This window comes from Amblyomma maculatum, chromosome 7 (assembly GCF_055883805.1).
Source record: "Amblyomma maculatum isolate TAMU_Amacu chromosome 7, ASM5588380v1, whole genome shotgun sequence".
Classification (NCBI taxonomy): Eukaryota; Metazoa; Arthropoda; class Arachnida; order Ixodida; family Ixodidae; genus Amblyomma; species Amblyomma maculatum.
The window spans coordinates 46,994,974-47,018,598 of record NC_139350.1 but is presented as its reverse complement, the minus strand read 5'-3'; the positions used below and the strand labels follow the sequence as shown (position 1 = coordinate 47,018,598).

General features: G+C 44.9%; 1 protein-coding gene across 6 annotated transcripts in view; it reads right to left on the bottom strand.

The window, feature by feature from the left end:
• Positions 1-422: 422 nt before the first annotated feature.
• LOC146183134 (uncharacterized) overlaps positions 423-23,625 on the bottom strand; it is a 33,264-nt gene continuing 10,061 nt past the window's right edge. For 2 of the 6 annotated variants that reach the window (XM_084609035.1, XM_084609032.1), the window contains exons 3-8: positions 18,859-18,954; positions 17,293-17,366; positions 10,983-11,154; positions 10,727-10,912; positions 1,163-1,462; positions 423-736 (exon numbers count right to left, since the gene is read on the bottom strand). In XM_084609035.1, the coding sequence (XP_084465161.1) occupies positions 438-736; positions 1,163-1,193 (330 nt within the window). In that variant the 5' untranslated portion in view covers positions 1,194-1,462; positions 10,727-10,912; positions 10,983-11,154; positions 17,293-17,366; positions 18,859-18,954 and the 3' untranslated portion in view covers positions 423-437. Of the gene's footprint in view, positions 737-1,162; positions 1,463-10,726; positions 10,913-10,982; positions 11,155-14,898; positions 15,122-17,292; positions 17,367-17,457; positions 17,596-18,858; positions 18,955-23,625 lie in introns of those variants that run through there. The other 4 variants (XM_084609034.1, XM_084609031.1, XM_084609033.1 and 1 more) reach the window with 3 other exon arrangements.

The following is a 23,625-nucleotide window of genomic DNA, read 5'->3' as shown; positions in this document are numbered from 1 at the left end:
CCCGCATCTTTGGGCACAGTACTCAAATACCGTAACCATGTACTACACCACCACGACGAGTTTTAAATGCTTGCTTGCTAACTTATCGGCCCACCGCTTTGGTGCAGTGGTTAAGGTGCCTAGAATGACTGTGCCGGAGAACCCGGGTTCGATCCCGGCCGGCGGCGGCTGCATCTCGGTAGAGGCGCAGCGAAAAGACGTTCGTGTGCTGTGCGATGTCAGTGCACAAGGAATATCTATTCACTTCTCCCTTCCTCTATGGCGTGGCGCAGGCGTCCAGAGAAACAAATGTGACAGATACTGTGCCTTTCCCTTCATGTGAACCAATAAAAAAAATAACTCATTCATACGACCACTGCACTAGGGCTTCAGGGAGAGTGACTCTGCGGGCTATATCTGCATCAGTGCTGACAGGGTGCCGGTGTCAGCGCATTCATTCACAAATCTTTATTCATAAGGATGACCTGGGGCCAGGTGATGTTGAGGGCGCCAGACTGTGACATGAAATCTAGCAGGGCAGTAAGCTTGCTCTTGGCATCGGTACTGGGTGGGCTGTAGTCTTCGTATGCCATGCATGGATGTGGTGAGCAGATGTGTAGCGGGCGCGGAGGATCGACACGCAAGGACAGGTCCACATCGAGCTGCAGGTCAACAGTCAGCAGGGCAGTTGTGGCAGCCGATCCTTTCGGCGCCATCGACCCAGGATGTCCGGTGTGTACGCTGCACCGGCTCGTTCCTGTGAGTGAGAACATGGCCAGGGCAAGAAAGACCAGAAGGAATCTGAAGAATAATGTCGGGGACAAGGTCCCGCAACAAATCCGCTTATTTTTAAGCTGTATGATGAGCAGTATGATTAGGGGGATGGGAGAGCAGCAAGGGTGGTCCGAGTTGAACGATGTCAGAGCTGCTAAAGCAGCTAAAGTCCCTATGCCTTCCCACAGCCGCCGCACTGTGACGCTGTAGGTAGTCTGAAGAGAGAACCAGTCTAAAAGTAAAGTCGTTTAAGCTAAAGCGTTATCTAAGTTAAAAAGCACAAAAAAGAAAGGTTGAGCATGGTGATGACTATATCACCACTTGGTGCTGTCACTATTTTTTACAAGCCTCAAAGCAGCTGAATACTACGCAGCGATCACCGGAAGGACAAAGCAAAGCTGGCACTTACCAGTTGGTGCAATACTGTATTCCTGCAGCATCCGAAGGCAGAGAAAAGTAGAAGCATGACCTTGCACACAGCAGAACAGTCCACAAAACAGCGAGACAGCAGCAGCGCGTGGCTATCTGGACCGCTTTGCAACACGGCGCACTCGGCACACTCCCGGCGCACCCGGCACTCGCCTGGCGAAGGTGACCCTATGTCGCTGTCGCCATCTCTCGGCAGCCAGCGGCGTAACTTGTCAACGGAGGAGGAGCGGCGGCGACGGTCGTGGAGCGCGAAGTTGACAGGCACAGTGTATAAAGGAGGCTATGAACAAACACAAGGTTAGTAGAACTTTTGTTTATTTTGTAGCATGTAGCAACTAGTGAATGTAGAGGGTAACCACTGTGTTAAATTTCCTTTTACAGCGAGCTGCTGCATGAGCATCATATTTTTCTTTCTCCCAGTCTCAAGCATGGAAGCCAGAACATTATAAAAAACCGGCATGCATGAACATGACCAGAGGTGGGCAAATGCCATCATTATAAACTTTCCTCCCTTGTCCTCACTTTCCAATTGGCAGTCCTCCCTCACCCTCACTTTAAAAAATTTCCTGGCCCTCCCTCAGCCTCACCCTCATGTTCAGCAGGTTTAATATTCGTTATTTTTTTATTATTTTTGGTCTATGACAACGTTATACTGAGCCGAACTAGGCGCAAACTATTCTTCTCTGAGTCTGCTTTCAGTGGCATCAAGCCGCGTAGCTCATTTAGCAATGCGAATGTCTCGAAGCTAACAATGGACCTAAATAAATGATGGGGCTGTGTTTATCCTGTAGCGAATCACTGGCAAGAGCCATCTGGTACTTGTTCCGGACAGCTGCTGAGAATGAGATATGCACTGCACAGGGAAACCAGGGGCTGTGAAAAGTGCAAAGAACAATCCTGACAGCACCCTAGCAATGCCAATCAAAAGCGAAACTTCGACGAGGAAGGAAAATAAGCACTGCCATAGCTTACCGGGAAAACCTGCCCCACACTCCATATGTTTGAAGGAGAGTAAAAAATACTCTACACTGTATGGGGAAAGAGATCTGAACTTCTAGCCAGCCGACGGAAAGCATGCAGCGTACATGGCATATTGGCAAGAAAACAATGTAATCCAAGTAACAGCAAAACGCTATCACGCAGAAGCGTACATTTCGAGGGAGTTAGGGGGTTCTGACCCTTGTTCGTTTTTCTGAGGGGGGTGGGATGGAGGGACATAGCATGCAAGCCTGGGACTGCGCGCGACAGTTTCAGACATGTACATATAGCGTCGCTTGGGAGACACCGCGTAAAAATGCGGTTGTTTGGGCACTTCGCCGCAGGTGCCACTAATGATGTGCCCCAATCGCATCCAGACTTGCTACAGGAACCAACAAAAAATGCAAAGCGAAGCACATAACACTGTTGCTTTTCTGATTTTCGCAAATGTCGCCGCAGTAGTGCCTCAATTTTTTTTTTCAATTTCTATTAACGTTACACGAGAACAAAACGAGACAGCACCTAACTAGAGCAGTACGATGTGCTAAGTGAACAGGCCAGTATTCCATGCATAAGGTTTCATATGCTTCCTAGATAGTGTGCTTCAATCTAGGTTCGCTTATCAAAAAAAAAAAAAAAAAAAAAACTTGGAACAGGGACAGAAAAGCAAACAAATGCACCAACAAACCGAAATCAGCACTCTGCATCAGTTCGCCTAAATCCACATCTCGTAGCTGATCTACTTAATTCCGGACAATACATACCTGCATATGCAAAAGCTGAAAACCAGATTTCCTACACAGTGAAGGCAAGAGACACAAAATAATGAAACACACCTTTCACTTGGACTGCTCATTTGCCGAAAATATTTGAGGACAGTGCTGCAATGGAAACTTATTCGCACACATTGTACACAGACGTCCTTGAGCATATAGAATTTGCAACAGCACACCAAAGTTTTGTTTTCAACATAAGCATCAACAACTTGAGTGGTCCGATCGAAAGCACACTAACACAAACTAAAGGGCTTCCCCAGCCGTTCCAGCCATTCACTGTCTTTTTTTTTGGAAACTGGGCTGATGGAAGACCCTCTGGACAGAGAGAGTGGGAAAGAAACGAATAGTGGTGAATGCGTGTGTACAGTTCTGGGAGCAATGCTGTAACGTGCACCGTCACAGCCCGGCGCCTCGGAGAGATCTGATGAGACCAGCAACAGTCGCCGCTTGAGTCCGGCCATGGACCAGCGTGCGTGGTCTTCCTGCCGCACAGAAGTGCTTTTTTTTTCTTCGAACAGCTTTGCTACTTACAGCTGCTCTCGCTGCAAAGCACATTTGCTTGCTTCGTGCTTTATCTGTCGCCTCCCATGCAGTGCTAAGTCAGTCTGCAAATGAAGCACTGCCACCCAAAGCTCTCATGTGAGTAGGACGAGGTGCGGCCCGGCTAACAACGTTCTGGCTACAGCCTTCTAGAACACTGTAGGCTGCCGAATGCAACTTCTTCCCGGCCTAGTACGAGTAGTGGCTTTCGTTGCTTCATTTTTAGTTTGTTTAGCAACCCACACATGGTGTATGCGTGTGTTTGGCACAAGGCAGAAGAGGGAGCAGTCATCTCGCTGCTCATTCCACTGCCTCACACAAGAAGCGATCAATCGCTTACACAACAGCAGAATCGGCAGAAGAGAGGAGGCCTCTTTCCCTCCACAGAAATGGCTAAGCAGAATCAGGTGTACAAAAAGCAGTGCTGTCATAATTTCAACCTGCCACCTAGAGATCCAAGGACATACCATAACTACGCAGAATTGGATTTAACCTCAGCTGTCTGCTTTATTGAGTCAGTCTTAAACTGAAAGTGAGGTGCTGAAGGGTAGTGTTCGAGAGTAGGCATCACGCAAACCCTCGAAGTTTTCTTCCCCGAAGTCTTCCTTTTGTTTAGAACTTGCAGACGTTGCGAGACAGGTGCTCTCTGGTGCGACTCTAGCCTTGGCGACATGCATAAAGGTACTTCATCTCATCTGGTCATTTTTATGTTAAGAAAATGTTGGGACATTTATTAGAACCATCTCATAAAGTCGTAAGCTAAAATTGCAGCTCGTTTTAACCAAACCCAACGAATGTGCCTGCGTAGCTTTGGGGCAGCGAGTCTTACTCAAGGTCCAAGCATCCTCGAGGACTGGACTTTGATGTCACCTTCTCCCCCCCCCCAATCTCAATAGGTAAAAAACACTCCACGGCGGGCCGAGCTCGGCCCGTGCGGACCTCTATCACCAAGTGTGAAGACGCTTCATAGCTTTCCTTGATATAAACCCTGCTTTGAGTCAGTTAAAAATTCCAGTTCAGCGGTTGCAATATTTCTGCAGCACCGAACCAGCATCACTTTTACGTTTTATATTGTGATGTACCAAGCACTGGAAACCATGTTTTAGATAAGAAGCCATTGAAACCGACAAATGTGGTTCACCCCTACAGTGAAGCTGATCTTGGCAAAGTAATGACAAAATAAGAACACTGGCATGTGTGGGACATTTAAACTCCTCAAGTTATCGGATAAGGCGACCGAGGCCTCAACTACTAACACAACTGGCGAATTGCATCTTAATGCAGTATGCTTCGTATACTTTTCTGCTGAGTTTGGACACGAACTTCTTCAAGATTGTTGTTTCACGGAATCGAGGTACACGCTTCGGTTCTGTGAGTGGCGACAATAGACGCCCAGTTACCCCCCCCTCTCGCCAGTGCACCCTCTCCTGCATGGAGCCCCTGAAGTGTGATGTTTCTGCAACATCCAATTTATTCTACGTAGCTTTTGACACAGGACAGCAGTATACCGTAAACGACAGCACTCTCCGTTGGGACGAACCTGCCTACGTGCTTGATGCTGCAACGCTGCTTGTGCTCTCCCTGCACCATATTGCACATGCCAGCCAGGTTTTTGGATGCAGTGATGACTACCAGGGTGTCACTTTTCTGAGCCACATTTTTTAAGCGGTGGGAGATTTGAGAGTAATATGGAATGGCAAAGGGTCTTGTACCTTGCTCTTCAGCGCAGCAGTACTCCTCTATACATCCATAGTCTCATTAGCAAGGTCCTCTGAAACTGGTTGACCACCTTAGAGGGAAATCCTGCACTGATCAGTGTTTGCTGCCAGACACCCACACTGTAAATGTCATTTCATGTTGGCAGGATTTGTTAAGAGTGGCATGCACATAGTTTTTATAAATACCCTTAAAATCCTTGGAATGAGCTGGCTGGTGGTTTAAAATAACTTTTTTTTAAGCGAGGCTGATACCACCAGCCCGCTTTGATTTTGCGAACAGCAACATATGTATCTAAGAACTGCAAGCATACTTGCACTGGCATCTCGTAGGTGAAGCCGACCTGAAAGCGCATTCGGCAAAGATTCATAGAACCTGGTTCAGCATTGTCATACCCCTCATGCGTGAGTCTGTCATAACATATGGCATTACAATCGTCGGGCATTGCGATGCATGAAATTTATTCTGACTACAGAAAGGATGCTATAAATCAAATAAAGAATATTAAAGAACCTTACTCCGGTACAGCACTTCAACAGGTTAACGCGAAATGCAAACACACTCTTTGGATACTGGAAATGAAACAACTCGTTCGTGAAATTGTGCTCAATGCTCACATGCTATTACTTCCCCAATGATATTAAAACCCATCTGAAGAAAACTACCTTGGGAAGATAGAAAAAGTAAAACTTAATGTTATGGAATTTACAGAAAAACAATGCATTTTAATTACATGCCGCACACATTAATGCACGATATGATGATTTTGCTAATTCGTAACAAAGCAAAAAATTGTAAAAGAAATAAGAAAATTCTGCTTGTTTCTTCAAACACATGACAAAGATTGCATCGGATAATTGAACTGCCGTTTATCTTACTCAAGTTCTCATCAGCACAAATTCACTCTTTATTTTCCGTCGGTTTTGTTGCAAATTGTAATTTACACAACTTATGAAAGTTTTATGTAAAACCTTGCTAAACAGTCAAGAAACATTTCTCATGTGTTGACTACTCATGCAAGCTACTCTGGAGGAGGAAACAATTACAAGGGTTCAACGCTGCTGAACCAAATATTGAGCGAAAGCATTAGCTGCGGATGGCCGAGCGTTCCTCTTTTTTTTCTTCCTCAGCCCACATATAAAGCCCCGCTTTAACCAAGCCGTATGAACGGGCCTTAGTGGCCTATAGGGTTAACGTGAAAGCCAGGGTCCTGCAGGCTGATTCTGACATAACCATCCCATGTGAAATGATAGACCCAAGTTGGCAGCTCCTGCCAACTTGGGTCTATCAACTTCGTTGTTTTTTTTTTTTCTCTTTTTTTTTTTTCTCTTTTTTTAACTGAAGCGTGGCCTTGTGGTAGAGCATCCGTCTCGTGTTCAGGAGGTACCAGGTTTGATCCCTGGTGCCACCGGGTACCCACCGGCTTTTCAATGGGTATAGGCTTTCCCCCGGCCTAGTGCTCGGCTCTTTGGGGTGAAATGTTTGGGAAAGGGGTCATAGGTCTCAAATAGTTGCTCCGATGTGGCAGTGATAAGTTCCACCATCGGACAACAATAAGTCCGCCTTGTGCGGCAAAACCTCATTATGTGGTCCTTTTTACTGTCAGCCCGGCCTTTGCAGGCCATTAGTTGTTCGAAACTTTAAGCCCTCGAGGGAGCACAACAGGGTTAGCAGAGCCTCCTCCAAACGCACACCCCTGAAAGAGCCGGGCACCGGGCCGGGGGACGCTTGTAACCAATTTTACCAGTGGGTGTCCAGCGGCGGGTTTCGAACTGACCACCTCCCGCAACCGAGACGGGCGCTCAAACCCACATGACGCTGTGACGTCACAGCGTCATGTGGGTAAGACGTGGCTACTGCTGTGCTACACTGAAGGCTCGAAACCTAGAGTAGTATTGCATTTGCAATAAAATAAAATAATGTGAGGCTGGGTCGTAGCAGATAAGATCCCTCGACCGCTGTCTTTTGTGTTCGTTTTTCTGCGCGTCCCCTCTCTTTTGGCCGCGCTTTTTTTTGACCTGCTTTTGCCTGAATGGCAAACAAACAGCAATTAGAAACGGCCGTCCTGTGTATTTTGCCGGTCCTGTCGTGTTTCGTAGGACTGGAAACAGCGACATCGCTCTCGGTGCCTTCCTGCAGCTCCCTAGTGTCGTTTTTAGACTTTTCTTCACCACGAGCACCGGAGAAAATTTGTGGTTTTCGCCTCATGCTTCTTTTAGCTGCAGTGCCTGTGCACCGTTCCACATCTGTTTTCTATACAACACGTGCCCAGTGGAGGAGAAAGTGTGTGGTCACTCGTGCCTTTCGTGTTGCCACATGCTTTTTCTTACCACAGAAAATGCGCCTTTCGTGGAAGATTTGCCCTCGTCCCACCGCCTCTGCTCTCCCTCATCCTTATCCTCATTAATTTTTCAGCGCCGATCCTCCCTCACCCTCACTGAGTCAAATCCTCACGAGGCAAGGGTGAAGACGCCCTCACGAGGGTTCACCCTTGTGAGGATGTCTGAACCCATGTCTGAACATGACTGATGCTTGGTAACAAACATTGTGCAGACTTGCTACAGTGTTCTTGAAAAACAAATTTACAAAAGGATTTTAATGCCAAGAACTGCTGAACCAGTTGGTCTGAAATAATGGTTACACAGTACAAAGTCAGACAAAAAAAAAGACAAAATATAACACAGCACTGATAACTCACTGATTTATGTTGTGCTGCGTTTATTCTTTTTTTATCTTTCTGTTCCATCTGATCACCAACAAAAGCTTTTGCAGCTAGGTACAGTTTCTCCTTTGAGGCTCTAAGGCTTAGTGCAAGGAGTTGAGTACTGCACAAATTCGCACGTGCACTGAGACTATGAGCTTCAATGGAAAAACACCTTTTCTTTCATGAAAAACCTCAAAACACATGCGTGTGCACATAGGGGAATGTGGGCACCTCCCCCAATCCTCTCGGGGGACACCAAGTCTGCATCCTACATTTATTCTCACGGACCTGTGCTGCTATTTTTAAATGCTCAGAGTTATGCACATGCAGATCTTTTTTTGACAACACTGACGGCTGAGAACCCGTGATGTTGCATTCCAAGGACTGCTCACTTGCCACCGTTACTTCTAGAAAGCTGGAAACTTATGGAACCATTGTGATAAGCATGTCACATAATTCTGCACCTGTAACAAAGCTTTTTGTTAAGCACGCGCTATTATATTTCAATTCTGAGCTCTGAAAATAAATGTTTTATAACCAATTCTCACCTTTGCGATACGTTTAGGCCACGCTGGCCTTGGTAGGAGAAAAAGGGGGGGGGGGGGGGGGGGTTGGAGCTACAGTGAAACTTTGCTCCCCCTAATGCAGAACCCTGTGCATGCCCATGCCTCAAAACATTATGACTGCATGTGGCTGCAGGAACTCTTAGCAAGTCCAGGTTTGTGGATGCATGTTTTACAAAACATGTACTGGACTTAAGTCCCTTATAACAAGACTGAGGGACAAAAATTAGCTGCGTCATCATCAGCAGCAACCTGACCCCACACTGCAGACCTTTCCATACCCTTCCAAATAACCCTGCCTTTTGCCAGCTGCATTCTCTCGATTCTTCATCTCATCCTACCCGACTTTCTGCCATCCCCTGCTATGCTTGCTTTCTCTTCAAAGCAAACTTGTTACCATTAGCGACCATTGATTACCGTGCCTTTGCCTTAATTAAGTGTCCTAACAATGACCAATTCTTGAATCTGACTAAAGTTTTAACTAACTGCAACTTGAGGTAAGAAAATGGACTACAGTGCACCTATTCCATACACTTTCCTGTTGCCCACTCTAACACACACAGCAAAGTAAACATGACACTTTTACAACTGATACTACAGCAATGCACATTGCTTATCAGGTCACTTGAAGTGCAGCAAATGCTTGACATGGCATGCAGGAAAGGCAGGCTTTGTAACCACAGGTTTAATCTTGATTACTTCTGTGACACATCTTTTCATAGCTACATTAGAAGGATTATGGGTGTGTCTCATGATTTCAAGGCTTGTGCTGTTCCCAGCTGCTTTCGATAAAACAAAACTATTGGGCCAGAGAGCACAGTAAAAAAGTAAATGCATGTGCTAGGGTAATATGCATCCTTCACTTTTAATTGGCACAGTTTTTCTGTTTATAAGAAAATCTATTTATTCCCTGGTGTCACCGACTATCAAGCAGTTACAAGCAGAGTGCCATTAACGGGTCTTCCGGCCTCGTATGCCCTGTAAATGATACATAATAAAGACCACACAGCAGTTGCAGCACACTCAGGTTTTGATATTGTGGATTCCAAGGTTACATGATGCCCGACCATCATGCATCACCTGTACCTTTACATATATGCTAATGATATTTTCCACAAAATGTGTTACAGCAGTAATAAAAATGACAAATAAAACCAAAGTCCCGGCTTGAAGTTATTTTTATACAGTGACATTAGAATCAACGCTAGCACTGTAGAAATCAAAAGGGTTCTTAATGAAAGAGTTTCAAAGTATGAGGGGAGTTGAAAAGAAATGGTGCCGAATTTTTTTTATTTAACACCATTTATTGAAAGTTTACAAAACTTACAAATAACACAGCTGTATATCTCCTGTACCTACATTACATTTTATTAAGACCTGAAAAAGAATTATTTGGTAACCTCTGGCAAACAATGGCATGCCTTTTTAGCAGTTTTCACTGCAATGACAATAAAGGCCCCATTTAGTGGAAGCGGTATGCATTACTGCAAAATCCTGATTGGCTAAGAGGGTCCTTGGAGTAATTAGTATGTTACACCTAGTGATGCATTTAAACAAGAAACTGATCGAATGCTGGAATTGAACCTCTAATCCTTAAATCGCAGGCTGGACACATTACCTAAATGCAGCCGAGATAAGTTCATTCGACTGGGTAAAAAGCAGCAAGGCAATGAGAGAGCAGATGTCAGTGGCAGGGGTGCATCACGAGACCTCCCAGCCATTGTAACAATCGTTTAGTCCCCCTCTCTAGGTATGAATGATACATTTATCATTCCCAAATCTGGATCTACGAAATCAGATGGTGCCTGTAAGGAGGATAGGGCAGTACAGTAGAAACAAACTTGGCAATCACTTCTTTTGCTTTCATGCTAGTGGGAGTGTGGATGCTGCCTCTGGTGTTGACACCATGAAGAAAAAAAGGCTTGTGCAAAGTCTGCACGCATCAGAGTTCCAAAACCATCCATGTTGAACAAGATTACCCTAAAAAGCCACATAGCCCCAGCAGATATGTAGTAGTAATATTTGTGACTTTCATAAATTCAGTATGAGGGGGATACTTTTCACATCTTTCATAGAAACTCTAGCAAATTCAGCCCAAACAATAGTTTCACAAAAGTGACATTGCCTGGAACTATTCATTTAAATGCCCCCCAACACAGCCTGATTTTCATCTAGTGTGCAGAACAATAAACTTTCCACATTGAAAGAAGCAGCTCCTAAGGTTCTCCAGCCTATATAAATAGCACAGATGATCTTGTTATACTCACCCATTCAATGTGCACAAGGTGGGATAGTGTTCGAGGGCTTTTGCCACTGCCATACTGGCTTCATTCTTGGACTGTGCATCAAATCCAGCCTGAACCTTATTTGGCATGCGCCTGGGTTCGGCTTGTACCAGTCAGCCAGTAGCTATGCTTCGTTAAGTGCAAGGATGTGGGGATCTTCTCCTGTGCCTGCATAGCATGACATTAAATTAAATTAGAAAAACATCAAAGCCATTGAGAGGAAATTTTAATCACTCACCAAGGCCTCTCCTACAGTGCCACGTTGCAAGTCTGCCGCATTATCATTAGAGGCAGGAATCTGGCTTTTTCGTTGCACTCCAATACTTTAGCCTACTCTCGACGACTCTTTTCGATGCAAGTTTCCGTCACTCATTTTTAAATTTTTGCCGAACCGTCATGATCCATGAGTCCTAGAACGTAGAAAGTAAGCATACAGAATCCATAGTTTTCAATTCCTTTTAACTGAATTGCAGAGTTACATGTCCTCAAGAAAAATGTCTTGGAGGGGCATCACAAAACAGGGTTCCAATTAACGTAGACCAGCTGGTGTTCTACTCAAGGAGTGCAGATACCAAATTTTGTAGTGAAAGCTACAATTGCCACGAACGAGGAGCTTCGCGTGGCAGGAGACGCACAGCCGCTGCCTAGCAACTGCCGCAGGCTGGCGGACGGCGCGCCACCTGGCAATCAAGAAGCAAACAGAAAAAGATGCCTTTAATGCAACAACAGAGCTAAACATAGTGAGTAGCGCATCTTAATTCTCATTCTCTAGTGTGAGGATGATAGTAGCGACGATCATAGGCTTGTCAGCGGCACATTTCGGGCAAGCGTGTACTCAGCATTGGACAGGATTAGATTGGACTGGATTGATTAGATTGTATTTCACTGGAATGAATCGCATTTGACTGGACTGGATTTGATTAGACTGGACTGGTTTGGATTTGATTACATTAGATAGATTGGATGCGATTAGACTGGATTGGAGAAGAGTAGGCAGCCCAGTGCCAAGCACACATGCTTTCGCTATATATATTACGCGTATCATGCCATTCTGCGGTAGTTTATAGATAAAAGACAAGCCTTTGACATGGTCATTAAACAATAGCTTGATACGCTTTTCAGGCCTGAAGCTGAAGTTAATGTAAGCGTATTTACCACATGCCAAGAAAGAACTCTTGCGCTAGGACTCCCTCTACTGAGACTCTAAAAAGAGTCATAGCATCGCTCTGCTTGGAATCTGCGCTTCGTAAGTCATGTGCGCAGGCTTTTGGCTGCTGGCTTCCCCTGTTCAGTCTTAACGACAGTCACAGAAACCTTCCTAAACAAACTTGGACCCCGACGAATGATGGCTGCTACTTAGCGCGTGCAAGGCCCAAACCCGAGATGATGCCTTATGTTCATAAGGTTTCTCATAACCTTGCTTTAAAGAAGCAAAGATTCTGGCCTGAAGTTCAAAAACCAAAGCAGGGTTTTGCTGAAGACTTTTCACATCCACAAAAAAGCAAACCACTGTGTCAGCAACGTGTCAGTAAGTTTGTACTCCTCCGAGCGTGCCTTCCTGGAGAGTTATCTGCAAGATGAACACCATCTCTTATGAGTGTGCCAGTTTTCGTTAGGTTTTTCTCTGCGTCTGTTTGTTCTTGACGCTATATTCCAGCTGATAATCTTACCTGTTCTTTCTGCAATTGTAGATATGAAATAATTTTTTTTTTTTTGTTAAGGCTGTCATTGCCCTAGTGTCATGCACATGCTGTGTGTAGCCCTATATATTAACTTCAGAGGGAAATAAAGCCAGTTGTTGGTAGTGTTCATGCTTTGTGGTGGTAATTCCTATATGTTACCTTTATATCTAAGTAAATAAACTCTCCTCTTCAAGATTGTTTGCAACGCCCGACAGTGTGGCCATAGCACTTTTTGAAAGCACAGTGGAGCTGACAAGTGGCGTGCTTGAAAATGAAAAGGAAAGGATTTTGCTAGCAACATCCACTTGACCCCTGGAAAATTATTAGACCCCATCTGTCAACCTTTCTACTGCCCTCTCTTTACTGGTCGTTGTTTTAAATCCCAAGAAATAGATTGGTGCTGTCTGTGCAGATGGGTTGCACAGCAAGGCGGACTTATGTACATACATCATAAAGCTCACAGGGGTGAAACAGTTCAAATAGGATTTGTAAAAATTTTTGGCAGAGAAAAATTAGTTTTAGAGCAGTAAAGTCCATATTTGGAGCAGCTCAAAGGAAAAAAAACCACTTTGCTGCACAAATTGAAACTTTGGAGCCATTAAACATGAAAGAAACCTTACTTTCGGCACAAAAAATGAAAAGGTGTGAATATCGGACCGTATGAATATGATCCAAAGGAAATCTAGCAAAACCACCTATCACCGATGCTGCGTGTACCTATATTTACACTAAAACAAAAGTGAATGGGAACCATGTAAAAAAGAAGAGATTAATTTTTCATACTTCAGGGACCGAATAAAAATGGCAAAATCTAGAGAAGATGCTTTTTTTTTTTTCATTATCTTGCTTCCAATGAGACTCATAAAACGATGTTTTACTGTGTGCGAAATTAACAGCTTGTGTCATGCAAGGGGAGCTCCAGAAGAGCTCAATTCAAAGCCAACACTGCGATAATGCCTAGCTGTGCCCAAAACCAAGCGACAAAAAACAACATAAAACACAAAATGTTAATTCGAAAGCGGGAAGAAAAAATGACGATCAGAAAAGAAAGACTGCAACCAAAAGGCGAAAGGGCAAATGCTGAAAGCAGATAAGAAAGCAAGTCGTAAGCAAAGAAAACTGACGAGCAAGCGCGTCTTCAGCCCAGGATTTACGCATTCTAGGGGCTGCTAGAGATGACTTGGTGGTCTTAGACACAATATTTTAATTAAGGGGAGGTGGGCGATGATTCGGTATATTAGGTTATACATTTCGTGCACTGAGCAGACTGTAGTAGTTAGACGTTCCAGTATTCATAAATATTAATTTTGGCACTAACCAGAAGCCATTATAACTAACGCGCCTCCTACACTATCTGACGAAGAGAAAGTGAGTCTATAGACGACAGCGCCTCAAACACAGTGTTGAAGTGTTGCTCCAAAAACACAAGTACAACTGCCCTTTTCGCAGTATGACACGGTAGCAATGGTGCCGATGGTTACATATGGCCCCTTTGCGTTATGGAGACACTTCACAGTACCACACTAGCTGCGACTGTGGTGAAGCATCCGCAAAGCACAACGGTTCAGCGTACTCAGAATGGAGGAAGTACGTGAATGCAAGAAAGAAAACTAAGAGTAGACATTAGACCTGCATGATGCCATCTCAAAATAAAACTAATTAAAATGCCACTGACGTGCACTACAGTGTCTGAAACGTCGTGACGGCCACAGAAAGTTTTCCCCGAGTATGGCAAATTTTTGTGGCTTCTCGGGGCATTCTGGCACAGCGTGGTGCAAATTAACAAATTTCATGCTTATGGTGCAGCTTGGCACAGAAATATGCAGCTGTATCAAAATGACACAATTGGCACAGCTGTTGCACCCCTAGGCTCAGCGATTAAGCACATGTTTAACTAAATTTAAATAATGAACTTTCTAGTTTTGATTTTAAAGGCCAATGTAATAAGAAAATGAAGGCAGTCAACATAAAAGTCAAAGTTGAGTTGTTAAATTTCTTTTATCGGCATGCAGTAACAATTTTTGTCGTCAAAAATAGCCAATTTTGAGCCTGTAACGCTGGCTTCCTACATTGCACATATTGATAATGGTGTTGCTTTGCTATTTTATGCTGTAAAAGCAATGAACATGATTTCCACAGAATACCACACCCAGCGACGCCGTATTAAAAATTTACAGTGCAGGAAGCCATGTTTACGAGCTAAAAATGGGTATTAGTGACATTACTTCGAATGAATTGCTGACAAAGGAAATTTAGAAACTGTACTCAGCTTTTCTGTTGACGGCGTTCATTTCCTTCATGTAATGCTGACGACTAAAATCAAACAGTTCATTACTTAATTTTAGTTAACCATATCACCACTGAAGTCTATCACAAATATATTGTTACGGACGACAAGGAAGAAGAAGCGGGCAGTGGCGCGGGCAGGAGCGCTCGCGCTAGGCCCACGAATATTCATTAAATGTCATCTACCATCGTCATCGGTCATGTTCTGTCTCCTGTCTTCATCGGCTTGCCGATTCGTAACATTTGGTTGGAGGTGCGGCGTATGGCATTCCCATCCTCGCCTTGGAGCATCGACGCCATCTTCAAGCCGGGACCATCACCGAGGGCCCAGAGACGTCGCCGAGCAGCTTCGCCCCAGCCCTTCAAGCCCAGACCTGAACAACTACCACCGCCCAGCCCCCAGCCCGGACCTGAAGACAAGGAGAACAGACATACCCATCAGAACCGAGATGAAGGACCCGAAAGACCCGAATGACCCGAAGGAACCGATGGACACGAACACGCAACCCCCGCCCAAGCTGCCCGACGTGACTTCGAGCCATCGGTCCCATGGACTCTGGTGACGGATGGTTGACAGCTCTAAGGGAGGCTGATCACCCACGCATCAGACATTGTACCGGCAAGCCGTTCTATTCTTCCTTCTTCCTCTTCTTCTTCAAGCATCCAGACACGCCCATCATCACGCCATAAAATCATTAACATCGCTAAACTTCCTCGTCCACGATCGGGACGATCGCTCGGTGGCCCCGGGCCATGTTACGGACGACAAGGAAGAAGAAGCGGGCAGTGGCGCGGGCAGGAGCGCTCGCGCTAGGCCCATGAACATTCATTAAACGTCATCTACCATCGTCATCGGTCATGTTCTGTCTCCTGTCTTCATCGGCTTACCGCTTCGTAACAATATAACGTCTGCCTTGCTGTATAATCAACCTGCACACATGGCAGTGATATTTTTCTCGCAGGGTTTAAAATAACAATTCGCTAAAATAAAAAAACACACCTGGTACACTGGTTTGGTTTGTGAGGTTTAACGTCCCAAAGCGACTAAGACTATGTGAGGCGCCATAGTGGAGGACTCCAGAAATTTCGACCACCTGGGGTTCTTTAACGTGCACTGACATCGTACAGCACACGAGCGCCTTGCTTTTCACCTCCAACAAAAAGCGGCCGCTGAGGCTGAGATTCGATCTTACATCTTTAGCAACAGTAGTCGAGCGCTGTAACCACTACACCAACCTGGCAAGGCCACACTGGTCACTAGCAACCTATATTCAAAGGGCATGGTATGGAGATAGCTGAAAATGGTGCAGGTCTCATTTTCTTTTTCCAATATCTTTATTCTGTTTCCCACAGCAGCTATTTACATCTTCTTTCTGACCATTGCTTTCCATCCTCCTCTGAGCACTCTGTGTGGCCAGAACTGCTCTCAACTGCCTCCTCCTGCAGCATGCAGCATGCCAGTAGCCCAAGCAAGCACACCCCATTCCTTTCCATGTGCCGTAAGAAATGCACATGGCACCAATATCAATCTTTAGACCCCACACTGTTGCAACTGCACGAGTTTAAAATACGACCTTGGGGATTTTAGGCCCCACTGTAATCAGTAAATGTACAGTCGCAAAAAGTGTACAGCCCAAGGGGTCTGCTTCTGAGCCACTTCGTGTGGCTTGCAATGCATTTTCACTGTTCTGAATCTTTTTATGGTAAGAATACTTTTTGTCCTACCTTCTCCCATGGGAATGACCTCCACTATTGCTAAATCAGTGCCACTGCATGGCTCAAAACAGCCCCCCTGGGCTTTACACTTTTGACAAAGACTATACCTTGTATAGACACACCATGTGGTGTGTGCAAGATACACTATGTAACAGGCACACAAGGCCCAGATCTTATGACGTCATACCTCTGCCCCTGCAGTGCAGGTGCAACAGTTGCATACTTTTTCTGCACTAGTAACTCTTCCCTCCAAGAACACGTGCACATTCCTTCTCAGCAGGTTTTCGCAAATGTGCTTCAAAGCCTTTCTGTGAAGTGCACTTTCTTGCAAGAGAAGATTTTCACACTTTTTTACACCTCTTTGGCGATGCCGCAGGATGCCCCGTCAATGCTCAAAAGTGAGGTCACCACATTTTGCATTCACTGTAAACCTAATTTTAACTGAAAGACATGCAAAACCTATTTCAAGCAGAACTTTTGTACATGAAGTCCTATTTGAAATCAAGAAACACACACTATTGACCGTGCACTACGTGGAAAAAGCAAAGCTTTGTTCAGCACGCCACTAAGCAAAACAGAATCATTAGTCATTCCTTACACACAGCATTTTTCCATATAATAAAATTTGTTATGGTGAGGCTACCAAAACAAAATATAAAATAATATGCCTCTGCCCGTGCCACTAGGTATAACGGGCTTTCCATTTAATAACCAGTCGTCATTTCTATAATAACCTTGCATTGCCACAGTATGATTTTCACATATCCATAAGCACATGCCTACTTCAAAAAAGAACCCTGGCCTGCCAAAAGTATGCCCTTCATTAAAATGAAACTGCCCTCAAAAAAGCAGCAAAACACTTACATGTATCAGCCAGGTGCGGGTGGTGCTGCACAAGGGAACTGCCCACTTTCTGGAAAAACTTTCTCGATGGGTAACTGCAAAAGCAATTGAAAATATCAAAAGTGAATAAACAGGACCTAAATGTCAAGATACTGAACATAGGTTAACAAATGAAAGCATCTTTACAGTGCGTGCTTTAACATCTCTTGGCACACAGCATCACCATTTTCTTGTGGCGCATAGGATCCAATGGGACCATCTTATGCTTCATACAAGAAGCTGCATTCTGAGAAGGAAATATTATTCCCATCATCGTCTCCTGGGCTGAAAAAAGAGAAATGGTACCTTAGTTTGCAAAAATAAAGCACCCCCATGCCTTTTAAAAGAGAAAAGTTGTGGGTGTTAAACAGAATTCAGCTATGCAACACATACCAGAATAGAGAATGAAACACTTTGTGAACTATTACATTATTGCTCAAAAAGCACTTATTCCTTTCCAGCAGAGACCTACTGCGTCCATAGCAACAGTTAACAGAATATGATGTATTACTACCATTAACTCAGATACTGAACAAACAAAAAAAAAGACTTGAAGACATAACAAATACAATACCAATGCACAAGGATCACGCCATTACCATTCTTACCAATAACACTTGCTACAAAACCTCCATATAATAACATGTCATTCCCTTAATGTGTACGTCATACAAAGGCAAGTTTTGGAAAACCTGTTCATGAGAATTTTCTGATCCGTTTAATATGGCACTTGAGCAGCCATCGTCCTGTGCGCCTTCCACAGGCACGCTCGTTACATCTTTCCCATTCAGGACTGAGTTTCGAACCCCATACAAACACGGTGGATCAAGCTGCCTCTCCAAATGGCAGTGTTCTAAACTAGTGCGCAGTGGCGTTAGCGAGGCCTCTTCCAAGCGCGCACCCCTGTGAAAGCCGGGCACCAGGCCGAGGGACGCTTTTACCCATTTTTATCGGTAGGTGTCCGGCAGTGGGTTTCGAACCATCCACCTCCCGCAGCTGAGACAGGTGCCCAAACCACTAGACCACGACTGTAGTATGTGAATAATACATATTCCTTCATGATACATTCATAAATACAATGCCAGGGTTCACATTGTTGTGTACAAACAAAGGTCATGATAAGATATTTACAACGTGGCAGTACAAAAAGAATAACTTGGGAAGGGGAATCAAATTCTGGCAGTTATAATGCAGTCACGAGGGGTTTTTGTATCCATATGATAGTATGGGGGCCCTTTATGGGCAGCGTTATACCAGAAACCATCCAACAAGTTCTGAAGAAAGCAATAAATTTTCAATTCCACCCCTCATTGCATAAAAACTACTGAAACACTGGCGATAAACCTACTTATGCGAGCTTTTCAAACATAATAAATATGTAATCGAAGCAAAGTGAAATGAGAATGTCAACATGGTGGTGTAGCTTAAAGTTATCAGACTAGAAAAGTAAAAAAAAAAACTGCAATAAAACATTTATCAGACGAGAGCAGATTTCTCCTGCCGGTCAAAACTACATTGCAGGGTACGAAGAAACCCTGGCAGATTTACCTCAGTGCTAAAGTTGTGGGTCTCTTCTGAACTGACGTCCGTAGGAATAGGTACATTTGATATCGTAGGTGCAGGCATACTTGATGTACGTACTGCCTGCACAATACATACAGAGTAGCACTGTTGGCCAGCTGATGCATGAACATTGTAAGGAAAGTTTTTTCCACAAACAGAACAAGAAGAGTATGGACGAAAGCATACTTCCAACTGTACCAAAAAAAAAAAAATTAAACCCCACATGTGCAGTAATAACAATAAAAAGAGTGAAGTGTGGTCAGTTCGCTGTCAAAACTGCAGCAGCAAAAGCAGAACAGCCTAACAGAAAACAAAGGTCAGAGAGACTTGAAGCAGCAAAAAGCCAATCAATCTAAACAGCATTACAGCTACATATATGATCTCTCTTAGCTGTGGTGCTATTAGCATTCCTGTTTAATTTCCCTGCCATGAACCCTGTGTGGCTGGACAATGGACATTAGAATATAGTTTTAACATGGATTAATTTTTACGAAACTGTTGCAATTGTGACAGCAAGCATGGTGCTCTTATTTTTCATTGCTTGCCTGCAGAATAATAGCAGGACATACATTGGTTAAGTTCCAACTTAAAGCAAACTGTCTTCACTTCATACAGCATCAGCACTGGCCCTTTGGCAATGTTCTTGAGCACTTAGTGATTTCCTCCTACAAACAAGCACGAGTTAAGTTCACCTCCACTTATTAGCAGAATGTGACTCTACAAGACTTGCACATGCCCATTTCTCAACTCATTCATGACTGGCCCATGGCTCTGAAATAGCTTGAAAACATTCAGCCTTGTCATCTGCTGTAGCTACAAAGCCTTTGCTCAACTGATAAGGCACTAAATTATTAACCCCTAAGGCATATCAGCACCCATGTTTTTAACGCTTGACAAGACAGGCATTGAACACGGAGCGTATAGACCAGACCTTTTTATCCTTGTGGGCAGGCTCCCATCGCGCTCCTACTCTCAACACCAGGCGACAACTGTCGGGCAGGTGCGGCCAGGGGACTGCGGGTCGCGCAGGCGCCTCGCTTTGAATACGTTTGTGATCGATCGTTCCTCAGTTCTGTCGTTAACGCGCTCTACCACTTATGCATGCAGGTGTGTGCTGTGCCTCGCTACTCACATTTGCCCTTGTTCCACAGAGTACTATAGCATTTTGAAGTGTACTGTTCTCTTTTTGATTCAATATACGAAAGTAGACTACCATGCAGGTTGCACACTGTAACTTACCATTTATGTGCAGCGGTGGCATACTTTTTTCTGGGACTGCCCTTCACAATATATGCACACGTTTTGCTTTTTTACTTTTGTAATTCTGCGCATGAGCATGTAATTTTGGACAGTACTCCATGATGTGCGATGTAACCCTATCGGCGAGCTTCGCGCTGAAGGTTGCTAGGCAAAACGTGCGTTTTTGGCCACTAGTAATTCGTCTTTGGCTTTCGTTTGGTATTCCTTAATGGGAGTATAAGTCCGACTAACAGACGCCTGGGTGAGTTGGGTAATCCACGAGTGCAGACAGCGCAAAAAGAAGAAAAAAAAGAAGGAATAGAGCCTACGTCCTCTTTTTTTTTTTTTTTTTTGCTCACGCTGTCTGCACTCAGACTAAAAGCAATCCAAATTGTTATTTCCTTATTTAGAGAGAAGTCGGTGTGCAGAACGGTTCAGCGTAGTAGCTTTTTGTTGTTTCTGGCTGAGACTCAACTATCATAATTTCATTATATGCGATGACCTGGCCCAAATGGCTAGTTCTTTTTTTCTTTTTTATTTTAAGCAAGCTTGCCATAAGGCATATTATAAAAATCCCTGTAAATTATTGTCTGTAAGGAACCGGAGAAGGCTCCTGTTCTTATTGTTGTCAGTGAGCCATTTTGAAAAGTCCTCTTTTCTTGTTGTGGCCAGTCCCACTTCCTACAGAATCTTTACCCTTGATGTCCTTGTCCCTGCACAAGTCCACAACAGGTGGCGAACATCCACTTCTGCAGCTTTTGTGGAACACTTCGGGCATGTGGTGGGTCCGATGTCTTCTTCAGATTCCCATCGGCATGTTACCGACGGGGTAAGGGCCGCCCCAGCTCTTATCCTTCTGAGGGAAACCTCCTCCAATCTCATTAAGTTATGAGGGAGGGGGAAAGTACACGGGGGAATGGGAGCACGTGCACTTTTCCTTAAAGAGGATGCTAAGATGGCAATAGTGGAGCGGGCATCAAAATGGAGCCTGGTGGGGGGTGCATTAGTGTTTGGAACTTCATGTGTGAGGTAGATCTTTCACACACACCGAAAGTATTGATATAGAGTACAGTCGAAACCGGATATATCGAACTCGAAGGGGATCGCGAAATAGTAGTTCGATATATCGATAATTCAATATACAAAAATTGGCTTGAGATGCCACTTGTGATCGCGAAAAATGATATTGTATTTGTCGCGTAATCAACCCATTCACATAATGAACCCACGCCCAGGGTCCGTTTCAACCGTCGTCGCATCCACAGCTCATTTATTGGCAGCACGCCACGATTCTACGCAGAGATAATGTCACGACGTGTTTATCTTTAGATCACACTTTTGATAGATCCTGCGGTGGCAGAGAGCGAACTTGGCAGAGTGGCCGTGATGGCTTGATTGCACAAGCCTGATTCAATTTATTAGTTTGCGCTTGGAGCGGGCATAGCCCGCTACGGTTCCCATGAGATCATTGGAAAGAGTGATTGCTGCAAATGCCGTTTGAAGCGAACAATGCTAAAAGTCGGAGTCATGATCGCAGCTGACCGCGTGCTTTCATTGATTCATAGGTGTAAGAATAGAAGACTCTCGCAAAAAAAAATTAAAAAATCCTGCTGGCACAGCCGCTACAGCTTACGCTGCGTTGCACATTCAGCCGACAAGTAAGGACGACTCTGACAAAAAAAAAAATAAATTGCAGCTTCTTAACGTCGACAGCTGTCATAGCATACGCTACACCGCGCGTTCAGCACGACGGCAAGGCTAAACAACTACCGCAAAAAAAAAACAAAAAAAAAAAAAAAAAACTGCTGCTTCTTAGCGTTTGCAGCTGCACTAGCTTACGCGTGTTCAGCATGATGTGAAGCGTCCGCAGCCGCCGTAGATTACGCGCATTCAGCACGATACGAGACGCACATTGCACGTCAGCCGCCGTGTGCAGAGCGTTCACAACACACACTGGAAAAAGCATCTGCCACGGGCTGAGCTGGCTTGTCCGTGCATGCGTAGCATGTGCTGCTGCGAACGCAGACCGGGAAAGTGAGGAAGGGGAGAGATAAAGCTCGGCAGAAGAGTGGGTACACCCTTACGCTTCGCTCTATCACATTTTTCCTCTGTCCCAAACACCACAGCGGCATTGGTTCTCTCTTGTTTTTTCACGCACATGGCTTGCAAACGTCACGTGCTGGCGCGCGCCAGCGACCACTGCAGATGCGCGCGCCTTTGAGAAAAGGGCGCCACGCTGCCGCCGAACTGTGCCCTCTCAATTCTTCCGTGTGTGGCTTGAAAACGTCATACGGCAAAGGGACAAGGATGAAGCGATCGTCTTTGGGAAAGGCGCACTGTCCAATGAGTGGTGCGGAGTCCTATATATCGAACAACCAGTGAAATTGAGTTCGATATATGACGCAACTTTCCTATAATTTTACATGGGATTTTCAAGGGGATATTCCATGAGTTCGATATAACCAAAATTTGAATTATCCGGGTTCGACTGTATATTCGTATTCAGCCGCTACTGTGTTAATATTTGTTCACAACTTAAGAGAAATAGAGAAACGGTGTTGTGTCCTCCAGTGGTGGCTCTGTGGATAGGGCTTTGACTGCTGAGCCAGAAGACATGGGTTCGATCACGGAATCTATGGCCGCTCTTTGATGAAGACGAAGCTAAAGGCGCTTGTCTAGTGCGCAATGTTAGCGCACATTAAAGAACACCAGGTATTCGTTAAATTTCCAGAGTACTAGACTAAGGCATACCTCATAGCCAAAATCACTTTTGGACGCTAAACTCCATATACCACATGAAAACTGAGTTGTCATGCTCCAGCTAGCATTTATTTGATGCTGTTTCTCCCTTTAGCATAGTAAATTTCTAAACCAGTGTTCCGTCCAACCAGGGGTTGGTGCGAACTGGTTCATTTTCCAGGCAGGGGCCCGTTGCACCAGCGTGCTCCTCCGTCGGGGACGGATGTCTTGGGTGAGACAGAAGGGTCTTGACTGATGAACTTGACTTTTATGTACAAGTATTTACATATTGTACATTTATACAAGATTGCAAAGACATAGCAAACACGGGAACTGATTGTCCTGTCTGCCCAGGAGAGACTCCCAAACTCGGCAGAGCCGCGATGATGGTGCAGGGCACCGACCTAAGACAGGACTCAACCAAGAACAACCAACAAACCTTCGGCAACTTCCGTTTACACCTTGGGTTCACACCCCTTGGACCGAGCTATCCAATCACTGGCCATAAGCGGCGTGATTGGGCCAAGAAGATTCACCCTCATGGTCACCGCTGTCTGCAGCGCTGCTCCCGCACTAAAACAGTACAGGCAGACCACCCATGGAGCTTCTTTCTTTTTTTTAAGGTTAGTGGGAACTGACCCCATGAGAGCTCGCGAAGACGTTCGCTCCAACGCATCCTCATTCCTAACCCGTCTGACCATCCGCCGACGACGCCTGTCTCTTTGGCTGACCGACACCAGTTTCCGACACGGGAGTGATTAAGGGCCGGTGCCA